General features: G+C 41.2%; 1 protein-coding gene across 1 annotated transcript; it reads right to left on the bottom strand.

Annotated features, from left to right (window-relative positions):
* Nucleotides 1-5,451: 5,451 nt before the first annotated feature.
* On the bottom strand, nucleotides 5,452-9,334 carry LOC311233559 (aquaporin-11-like; the record flags this gene model as incomplete). Its single annotated transcript, XM_084320526.1, has 3 exons — nucleotides 5,452-5,558; nucleotides 7,457-7,573; nucleotides 8,743-9,334. 3 exons carry the CDS (start codon nucleotides 9,332-9,334, stop codon nucleotides 5,452-5,454), a joined length of 816 nt encoding a protein of 271 aa, XP_084176652.1.
* Between the last annotated feature and the right edge of the window lie 2,955 nt (nucleotides 9,335-12,289).

Raw genomic sequence — 12,289 nt, 5'->3', positions numbered from 1 at the left:
ATGTCACTGAACTAATTTAGTCATTTAGCTGACGCTTTTATCCAAAGCGACTTACAAGTTCTGTACAACAAGTCAGCAGGAAGGGTACAACTCTTTTAGCTAAGTAACAATGTTCGTCAAACAGTGTTTAACTTGAGTGCTACAGTCTTGAGTGCATAGTAGTAAAGACAGATTAGCATAGTAGGTAGTAATATAGGCAAGGAAGATTACTTAGTAGCAAAGTGTATTATAGTAAAAGACAGTACAAAGGTTAGTATACATTAAATATACTATATATATATAAACTTTTAACTACAGAGTGTTTTTAATTTGTATTATTCTTATAATATTACTGTTACATTCTGGGTTATGGACTACAAGCACATAGTGTGATGAATCACTGATTCCAAACAGTTCTTAGTAGACCACACTTATGTAGACTTACCACTTAGATATTTTAGCTGGATGCTTGGAGCTAGGGACACTGGGGGCTAGTGTCTGGCGAAGATCTCTTTAAACAGGCTAAACGCTCTGCTGTCTACGATATCAACCATGATGTCACAACAAGCTCTTGGTGTATCATTGTGTGACATTGGATCTTGTGTTGCAGAGAGTGAACAGAGAGGCTGTTGTGTGAATCCCCTGGAAACAGAGCGGCTGAACAGAGCGGCTGCACAGAGCGGCTGAACAGAGCGGCTGAACAGAGCGGCTGCACAGATGAGGGGAGAGGAACCACACAGGTCACATGATGTGTCACAGATACAACCCAAGGTACAGGGTTCTTCACTAAAATATTCTACCTTGAAGACTAATGACAAGAACTACTGTGACTGATTAATGCTGCTCTGGTGTTGTTACCAACAGACTAGATGGCTGCAGGCGGTGTTTCCTATACGTAGATTTATTTGTGGTTGCCCAACACAATATGAAACAGGCCCACCACATATCTAGTTGCCAAACTGATACAATAACACATAAATATCTCGTCTTGCATGTGTGCCGAACTTTCCACTGCTCCGACTATGTGCATCGCCTGTCTCAGCTTATACCGGCACCACCACAAATAAACAAAGAACCTCTGGGAAATACTGGACTGCGTTCATAGCTTCGAGACTTTGTCGTCATCGCTTAATAGAAGCCATGTTTCGTACAAAGTGGAAGTGTGTATGAATCAGTTCACCCAAGATGAAGAACAATGGGTGGTGCATTCAATGAGTAAAAAAAAACAAGACTTGTTATCTAGTCCCTGGTGAGTTGGGAAAGAAGACACCAAGACACAGTAAGATCCACCAGGACGCTCAGCACTGTGTGGTCACAGGCTTGTTGTAAGGATTTCTTCCTTGCCTATTAGCACCATAATTGAGTGGTATTGTGTATTGTGTGTTTTAGGCCCTCCCTGGCTTTCATGCAGCTGGGTTGGCGTCAAGTCATTTGACCCTCCTCCCCATTGTCGTCCCGGAGAGGCAGCTTTGCTTGTGTAGGTCTACCACTCAGGAGGGGTTTCAAAGGGATCTTTTTTATTATTATTATTTTGTTTTATATAATTATATATAAAGTGACACCTCACTAAAAATATTTAAATAAAATTAATCCCTCCCGTCCTCTCATTAGCTCTAATCCACCCACAGATAAACACACAGTGGGCATTATGGCCACAGATGGCTTGGAGTCACATGAGGATTGTATAGAAAGGACTAACCAAGCAACTTGTAACAGCAAGACCATGTCGATTGACTTAAACTTAACAGTAGTTACTCATATATACATGCATATCTTACCTGCAAATGTTAACTACAATTAAAAAAGCTAGATACTGATATTTAGAACCCCCAACTACTGTAGGTAAATGAGAAATACAGAGACATGTATAATGCAACAGAAAACTTTACATTTTACAAATTGTATTTTACTTGAAATCAATCTCTACCAAGCACAATAATGCAATACATTTTGACCTCAAAATACAATGTAATGAACACAATGCCCTTGGAGAAACTCAAAAGCACTTGTGGTTATACAACCAGTGAGGTAAGATCCAGTAACCACATTCTGATGTTGCTCTTTGGCACAAAACAAAGAGAACTGGCCTAAATCACAGCTAGTAAACAGTAGTAAAGAACGGAGGTAAAATTGTTGTACATCTGCAATGATAATCACAGTTCACAATGATATCAAAGCAAAGCCAAAATAACATATGGCAAACAAAGAAAAAAAGGTCTATAGACTATCTTCAGTACTGAGTAAATAATTTTTTTTAAATAAATTGTCCTGAGACGGAAATTGGATCCATGGAACACTGTGTTTAAAGCTAGTTTGACTAGACAGTTATATCTAGCATCAGCTGACATTATTGCCCAATACTTGCCTGTCAGTGTTTACCGAAATGTGCAAATAAATGCATAACCCTGTGGTGTGTCAAAATACTGCTCCATGGTTTTGTCAATAAAACATGCTCATGTTCCGTCTTTGTTTGAAAGACATGTTGATATCAAATAGTGTTCTTATTTGAACAGCAATGCTGTTTATTATTATTTTCTCATTTGTTTCCTAGCAATGAAGTTCTGAATTTCATTGAAATAAAAATGTGCTTTTAGTTCAATCGTTACAGAGTTTTAGGGATATAATAAACAAATATATAATAATAATAATAATAATAATAATAATAATAATAATAATAATAATAATAATAATAATAATAATAATAATAATAATATGAGGAAACCCAAAAACATTAGCGGTAAGTCAAGTTATTGGAAATTTAAGCTCCCAAATATTGAGGTCGGTATCTGAGCCACAGATCTCACATTGGTCTAGCGCTAAAAGCTAGTAAGTAGTAGGATAAGTGTTTTGCTCAAATATTATTTGTACCCTTCCATTGTAATACAATAAAATACAAAAAGGCTTCTAGGCTCACAGTGCTTCAAAAGATTACTTTTGGATATTAAGACATACAGTATCAGCTAGCTGGGAAATCTCAGACCACATGCAGGAGTCAGCTGATGTATTGTCCATGCATCAGTTTCATACCATTTTGTGTGAACACTGAGCTAGTCCCTTTAATGTCAAGCATCCTAATGATCAAGTCAAGAGTTTTATTTGTTGTATGCCGTGACAAATAAAACTCTTGACTTTTTTTTACCAGGGTTGTATTTTTTACGGCACGATTTTGAATGTCAAATCCATTCAAAGGAAACTATTTTTTAATAAAAATATTTCAAGCCACACCACAACAGGCAAAAAAAAAGTAAACAACAGAATACAACATTCATGTATTTCTGATATTTTACTCACAGACTGACTGACATTCAAGAAACAAAAATAGTTTCAAGACATAACGTTGGTCTGAGAGTGGAATCAAGCATTGGAAATACACACATGTTGTTATATTCTGTTGTGGATAAAAACCCTTTTTAGCATGTTGTGGCGTGGCTTAAAATACTTTTGTTAAAAGACTCCATCTGCTGCTGCTCATTTTAGTCTGAGAAGCTGCTAGCTAGCTGGGAAATCTCAGACCACATGCAGGAGTCAGCTGATGTATTGTCCATGCATCAGTTTCATACCATTTTGTGTGAACACTGAGCTAGTCCCTTTAATGTCAAGCATCCTAATGATCAAGTCAAGAGTTTTATTTGTCACGGCATACAACAAATAAAACTCTTGACTTGATCATTAGGATGCTTGACATTAAAGGGACTAGCTCAGTGTTCACACAAAATGGTATGAAACTGATGCATGGACAATACATCAGCTGACTCCTGCATGTGGTCTGAGATTTCCCAGCTAGCTAGCAGCTTCTCAGACTAAAATGAGCAGCAGCAGATGGAGTCTTTTAACAAAAGTATTTTAAGCCACGCCACAACATGCTAAAAAGGGTTTTTATCCACAACAGAATATAACAACATGTGTGTATTTCCAATGCTTGATTCCACTCTCAGACCAACGTTATGTCTTGAAACTATTTTTGTTTCTTGAATGTCAGTCAGTCTGTGAGTAAAATATCAGAAATACATGAATGTTGTATTCTGTTGTTTACTTTTTTTTTGCCTGTTGTGGTGTGGCTTGAAATATTTTTATTAAAAAATAGTTTCCTTTGAATGGATTTGACATTCAAAATCGTGCCGTAAAAAATACAACCCTGGTAATTTCAAATCACAGCCCGCTGGATCACTGTCCATATTAATACTACAACTATGTACATACATCTGATTAGCACTATACTCAGTAGTACTAACTTATATATTTTATACCCAGTTTAATCACCTGTACATTGTATATTACTATTGCACTTTACTGTTACATTTGCACTCTGGTTGGATGCCAAACTTATTTTTGTTGTACTGTAATTGTGCTGTATGATGACAATAAAATGTAATGTAATCTAATGAGTACAACCAATTGGGATTCAAATGGTTTATATTTAAAGGTAATATTAAAAGACTTCTTCTTTTTATACATATGTGGCAAAATCCCATTCAAGTGAGACTGTTCTGGGTCCACGTCCTGATATTCACTAACAGTCTCTATCAATCACCCTATGAAAAGTCAGGGAATCAGACAGCAGCACCATGAGCGTTCCATTGGTGTGTGGAATACCATAGATATCTATAGAACACTAGATAGCTTAAGGCGGAGTCACCAGCGTCACTGAACCGCCGCCATCTTGGTAGAGTCAGCCTTGAGTGAGAGTGAGTGAGCTGCACAGACAAAAATACTCATAACTCGCTGAAATATTGACGGATTTACAAACGGGTTGGTTTGCTATAAACATCAAAGATGTAGTTATGATACTGCATACTTATAAAAAAAAATGTAAAGATGTTTTTTTTTACAACCCGCTTGAATCATAGCCACGTTAATAATGCTTGTAATAAACCAAACCGTTTGTAATATTTCAGCGAGTTATGAGTATTTTTGTCTGTGCAGCTCACTCAAGGCTGACCCTCCCAAGATGGCGGCGGTTCAGTGATGTCGCTCTCCATTGGCCGGCAGTGCGGGCAAGCTATCTAGTGTTCTATATATATCTATGTGGAATACCACGTGGACCACACACAGGCGATCTCCTTCTACAACATGTGTAGGGGAAGTTGACAGTTCTCATGTGTATATCGCCATCTAGAGGCTCCTGGTTTATTCTGTAATGAAGTTACTGACCCCTGTCACCATTTCCACTAATTGGTAGTAATATGTAAAGTCCAGTGTTCGAACCACCACTGGATCTCAAATGAGTAAGGAGCACTGAAATCTAATTCTACCCTTCTTGCCTCTAATGCTGTGAGAACACATTGGCTGTACTGTGTAGATAGGAACTACGCCCTCTAGCTCTGTATAGGAACTACCCCCTTTTAATATATTTTGGACCACATTGATGGACCAGTTAAGACACATGCAGGTTTCGTGACGCCTTACAACAAAGGGATTTGGAAACCCTATAGTATACACCAATGAGAGACTTAGCCTTGTCACGTCTCTGCGCTACTGAGTCTTCTTCTTCTGGACAACAGGGACGTCCAGTCCGACGGTGGTCTTTCGAGAGAGGAAGGGGATGACTTTTTCAAAGAACAGTATGCAGCTTGCCGCGCCTGGGAAAAGAGATACCGTAGAATGTGTAAGAGGAATTAGGTTGTTTTGGTATTTGGAACTCCATTCAGCGACTTGTGAAATACACCTTAATACAGTGGTTTTCAAAGTACGGGGTCCCAGCAGGGGGCCAGGTGGGTCATGAGATGAGGCCAAAATGTTCACTTTAGCTCATAATTGTTAGTGATTCTGTTCACTTCTTCCCCCAGGCCATCAGAACACTGAACACTGAGTCTTCTTGACTTGCAAGTTAGCTAACATAATTGATAGCTTTTGATGCTAGTATAACGTAATAAATGGTGCATTTATATAGCGCTTTTTTCCAAAGTGCCTTACAATTTAGTTCCTCACATTCACCGATTCACTCACACATTCACACAACAATGGCGGAGGCAACCATGCAGGGTGCCAACCTGCTCATCAGGAGCAATTAGGGCTTAAGTGTCTTTCTCAAGGACACTTCGACACACTGCCCGGGAGGAGTGGGAATCGAACCAGGAACCTTCCGATAACCAGACCACCGCTCTACCTCCTGAGCCATTGTTGCCCCATCTAATGCTAGCTAACTGACAATTACACTTTTAAAATGTACAAACATCATATGTGTAATTCATGGCACAATTCAAATGTGATAAAAAAAGTATTTGTCTCTCACTGTTGACTAATCGGTCAGCCAATTTAATCAGCCAATATTGGCCTATCACAGACATATTGGTATCAGCATAGCTATACTGTGTGTTGGCCGATGGGCACCGATATGATTTTTATTTATTTTTTTACTGAACACACATTTGCAACAAAAAATAGATGTGAATTTAGGAGCACATGTGCAAGTAAAGATAATACAAGCTGACCATTCGATGACCCAACCCCCCCCCCCCCCCCCCCCCCCCCCCCCCCCCAATGCATAGGTCCAATATTTATAGGCTCTACTTGGCTGGCCTGCCCATGTACATGTCAAAATACTTCCCAAAGGTCAGTGAATACCACGACCACAACACCAGAGGGAGCTCCACAAATCATGTTAAACCCAGATTCACCCAGGGTGAACTGTACATAGGAGGTGGTTGGGTTGGGGTGGGGGGGATAGGCGGGGTGGGTAACTACATTGGATTATCGACAAAACCTTACTTGGTCCCAAGAAGAGGGTCTTGTGTATTATTGGGTTACTTAGGACATTTACTGTACATTGGAGGGGGTTGGGTTGCGTCTATGCTTTTACCAACGCGTTTGTGTTTCCGGGTTCCCGTTTTGCGCTCTGATTGGCCACTGACCTACGCTAGTACGCCCACCTCGTAAGTAGAGTCGGCACTGCACTCAACCGATTCATTAAACAGGAAGCGATTTGCGAGTACAATACACCATCACGCCAGAGTGGATAAAGAAATGCTCCAGAAATGAATATGCGTAGGGGAAAGGCTTAACGAGTCAGAGCGAGAGCGCACACACAAAAGCACACGTGCATGATATCTGATTTATTAATGCCAAATAAGAACGGTACACACTGAAACGGTTCGGTATGGATACGTGTACCTTTACACCCCTAATATTCATAGATATGCATATTCATAGATATGCATATCAGCATTATGAGCATTCTCAGTGAGGGTAACGAGATGCTGCTGAGAGGTTTTCAGTAGAGAAACACATTCATACAAATAGTTATTCTATATCGAATATTTGTAAAGGTGTAAAATACATCTGGAGAGGTTGATTGTCTTTTGTTTATACTGTGTTGATAAATGTTTTGTTTGTTTTGTTAGATGTGCTGCATTGTCCCTCATGTGGTACGTTAACTTTGTGTTGTGCAAAAACCCGACACAATGTTACAAAATAGAAAAGAAAATTTAACAAACTTCCAGTTGCTTGAGTTGCACAAAAGCACAACATCCGTCCTTACCCAAGAGAGGCCCCAGCCAATAGACAAAGCAGTATTCCAGGAAAGAATGGCCACTGCAGGGAAACTGGATAGAGAAGGCCAGGACAGGGTTGAAAATGCCCCCTGAAATACCACCGCCTGCCGTGGAGCAGAAAATACCAAGGGGTCACTTTGGAGACATGACATATGATACCATCATTCACTGACATTCCCAAACCAACGCCATTAATAACCACTGACACCAAATCTCACTGATCCAAGACATCCGTCTTGATAAACACAGGTTAGCCTTGTTTTCCAAAGTTACCGTTATTATAACTGATACTGTATGCACTGTGTGTTTCTTCTGCTTAAATCTTTTCAGGAGGTGTGCAATGATCTCACCTTTGAGATAGAATCTTGGTAACTGAACATTATAATGAAGGTCTAACAATGCCTGAACTAACGTACTGGTAATTGAAACCTATGGAGTTATAGAATTACAAAACACTTACACTTAAAGGTCTGGGTCAAGTTCCTATATAAGCCATTAACGATAATGTTATAAGGTGACTTAAAGGAATATTTTACTTTAGTAGAAATGGTCAAGTTTCAGCAGTCTTACGTCTAAAGTAGTCATCTCAAAGTAAGGAAGGTTGTGAATATAGCTGTCGCTGTCACCTGCTCTCAACACCACCATGTGTCAGGCTCCTCATTAACTTCCATTTATTTTGGGGACCTAGTCTAAATATAATAAAACAGACAATTCTGAGTCAACGGTACGTGTTTGTTTTGGCATTTGATGTGTGTTTACAGATGTATTACTTTTGAAAAATACAAGCAGATCCGGTCAGTTTGTTGTAGGTTTGAGTGTGCTATATATCCTTATGGCCGCATAGAATGTTCAGAGTATGGTTACCATGGTTACTTCTGTTTAAATCCCTGCCACTTTGGGATCCCAGCGAACAAAAAGTGCAATACAAATTCAATTTATTATTATTATTAAATGGAAGGATTCTAAACAGTCTGTTGGTCAAACTAGTACACCTCAAGTAAGACATAGTTCCTTTACTGATCATTTGAAAGCTCCGAAAAACAAGTACCTTTGACTTTATTATACAGAATAATATTGCTGTATTGTTTGTTTACAATTCAGAAGTATGAACCATTTAGATTTGGCCTGACACCTCGGATGACTGGTGATGTTGCAGCAGTGGTCTCTATAGTTTACTTGTTGTATGTGACTTTAGACTAGAGGTAAATAGCTGATTTTTGACAAGTTCTTCTAAAGTGAAATATACATTTACGGCAGAGAATGATGAACGAACCTGCATAACCAAAAAATGTGATGACAGCGGCGATGGCGTAAGCTCTGAATTTCTCGTCCAATTTGCGAATGTGCATGCATGCGCCTTGGACAGCGAAGGCACAGGCCAGCTCCACGGCAGCGGCCTCAACCAGAGTCCCGTTTATAGGATCGAAACATTTGAATCCAAACCTTTCGTGCTTAACGTGAAGGTCGGACAGACCCAGTGTCCACACCGAGAGCGCGAAGAGCCGCGCGGCCGATGCGCCCAAAAACTGGCACACTATCAACGCGGCGGCGCCCCGCGCGCTGATATACCGGCGGCACGCGTTCTCGAGAGTCCCGGTGGGGTTGCACGACGCGCCACGGGAGGTCAACACGTTAATAACGGTGATTATGTAAGACGTGGTCAAGCCCACGCGCGGCTCCACGCGGCCCACTTCGCCCAGGAGTTTGAGCTCGCGCGAGCACGCGCAGAGTTGGAACGTAGACGCCGCTTCCACCGCGTTGATCCTCCAATAATCTCCCATAAATCGCGCGGCTGCCCTGCGCATCGCCTCGCTGAGAAGCACGATCGTAAGCAGCACTGCTATGGAAACCGCCAGGTCTGACATTCTCTTTGAGTGAGAATGGTTGTTTTACTAGAGTGTTTCTCGGTGTTCGTGGTGGTCTCTCTCGGGCTCGGCATACATAGAAAGTCCAAGGAGGTGTCGTGTCGGCTCAGCTGTGCCTGTGCTACACACAGCGCGTGGCGTACACGCCCACACGGAAGTTGTTGGGACGGTTCTTCCATAGCCGATGGAACAGTGGAGGGCGCACTGGATATATCTATGGCACTGGACACAGAAATAGATTATCCTTTATGTGAGAGCCGTTGAGTAGGGTCCAGCTGCAGCCCGTCTCAAGGGGCAAGCCTGTGGCAGCCACAGAGAGCGCGCTGATTGGCGGAAAGTACTGAAGTTTCTCGAAGTACTCGGAGGTGCATGAAGGTGAATGAATGAATGAATGAAAACTTTATTTAACAGATTGCAGAATGGGTACAATACAGTACGGCTCAATACACACAATTGTTAAGGGGATGCAGACCTGAGAAAGACGTTAGTCTTGTTTCCATCAGGGTCCCCCATTTTCAATTCATATAGACATTTATGACATACACAACATACATGACATTTATGGCATAGGGACATATAGGTATTTAGTACTGATACATTTGTGACATAAACGGTATTCAAATATACAGTACTGTTACCCCTAGATCCTGACAGAGTATATACATGATGGGGAGGGGACTACATTAGGAGGGGGTGGGTGGGTGGGAGAGAGATATACATACGCGGGGAGGGAATATATACATGCGGTGGGGAGGGAATATATACATGCAGTGGGGAGGAGACTGTCTATTAGGAGGTGGTGGGGGTTTTGGGCATTTACGGTGGCCAGTTTCGAATTGCAGCCTCCCGTAGGTGCTCTTTAAGAGCGGTATCTGCAGAGCCGCAGAGCCAGGCGTGGATGGGTTTGAGGCGGGGCTTCGTGGCGTAGACAAGTATTAGTGGCCTGGACAAGTATTTGCACTACTGCGTGGATGAGGGGGGGGGGGGCTCTCTCGCTCGCTCCCTCTCTCGTTTACGACACATACACAACTTAACTTTCGTCTCGTTTACATCAGGGTCCCCCATTTTCAACTTCACTTTCGTCTCGTTTACATAGATCCCCCATTTTCAACTTAACTTTCGTCTCGTTTACATACCAGATCTAGTAATAATAGAGTATATACATTTGAGGGGGAATACATTTACATTTAGTCATTTAGCTGACGCTTTTATCCAAAGCGACTTATAGGTACATAGACAGTAATGTTACATCTAGACATTTATGACATACCAGATCTAGTAATAATAGAGTATATACATTTGAGGGGGAATACATTTACATTTAGTCATTTAGCTGACGCTTTTATCCAAAGCGACTTACAAGTTCTGTACGACAAGCCATCAGGAAGGGCACAACTCTATCAGCTGAGTAACAATGTTCATAAAGTGTTGAGTGCTACAGTGTAGGTTAGTTTATTAGGACATGTGCATGACGACAGTAAGGTTAGTTAGGGTTCGATTTCGCGGTACATATGTAACGGATGTTCTGTCCGTGTTCTCCTGCGTTGTGTTCTGGTTGTGATGCGAAGTGAGGAGTCAGCACACATGGACACTGTTCAGTCTTTTATTTGGTGATCTGCAATGGAGTCACCAACCTGCATGGAAACGAATGGTGGAATTGCCACAATAGGAAAACAGCGTCAACATGTGTGCTCTCAATACGTCTCCATGTTGAGTTCGTGTCGTAAACTGCATAAACAATATATTGCACAATAAACACATATTAAGGCACAATAAACACATATCGAAACACATACCTGCATGGAAACGAATGGTGGAATTGCCACAATAGGAAAACAGCGTCAACATGTGTGCTCTCAATACGTCTGTGGACAGAGAACACTAGTTAACTATATTGCCTCGATGAAGTACACCGACCAAGACCTTCAATTGTGCACACCATACAACCACACCGTTCGTCACAACTAGCAAGTAATTATTATCGACATTCAATTCTTATACAAAATATATACAACAGTATGAAACACAATAGTGCGGCGCGCCACAGTAATACACATACCTCCATGTTGAGTTCGTGTCGTAAACTGAACCCAAACCGGAAGGCTGCTCCTAACACGCGCGAATACCTGACCCGGAAGTGCTACACTCTTGAACGTGAACTTTCCAAGTTACGTTCAAATAAAAGTGCCTTTGGTATAAAGAAATAATAAATAATAATAACCACTTGTAAACATTTGTAAACAGGATTTGATAACATCTCAATCCTTAATAAAATAATAAACAATAGTAACCCTTGGAGACATTTATAAACAGGATTTGGTGACATTTCAAACCCCAATAATAATAATAAACAATGTCCAATTGACCTGGTTACATTCACCCCTCCTGAAATCTCACCAACATCCTGTGTCAGCAGAGCAAGGGGGACATACAAAGAGAAAAAAAAATATAGGTAGTCTACCACTAACCTAGACCTGGCACCAGAGAAAAAGGACCTAGTCCCCCATTCGACTCAAAAGTCACCCCCAAAAGAGGTTCAGAGAATAAAAAAATTGATCAGATCTCAAAATTCCCTTAGATCAATATGACGCCTGATACGCCACACAACTCATGGCCCTCAAAGCTGTCTGATAGACACCAGCAATACAAAAGAAAAAAAAATGGCTTTGGTGAACCCTAACCTCCACCTCAACTCAACCAGTCACCCCTCTCAGAAATGGCATCTGAACCATAGATTCTATCAACCTGTTCACTGATCTCACTACTCTCCCTGTACGTGTCCTAACCCGACCATCATTCCCTACGTGAGGGTGTAAATCAGTGGGAACCGCAACACCCATGTCAGGTGAGTGCGAAACCCCTGCACCTGAATCAGTGTGAGCTATGACAACTATGTCAGGTGAGTGAGAAACCTCTGCCTCTGAATCGGTGTGAGCTATGACAACTATGTCAGGT

Source organism: Notolepis coatsorum, assembly GCF_963971535.1.
Source record: "Notolepis coatsorum genome assembly, chromosome: 8".
Classification (NCBI taxonomy): Eukaryota; Metazoa; Chordata; class Actinopteri; order Aulopiformes; family Paralepididae; genus Notolepis; species Notolepis coatsorum.
The sequence above is the reverse complement of the archived record's forward strand: the minus strand, read 5'-3'. Positions and strand labels throughout refer to the sequence as shown.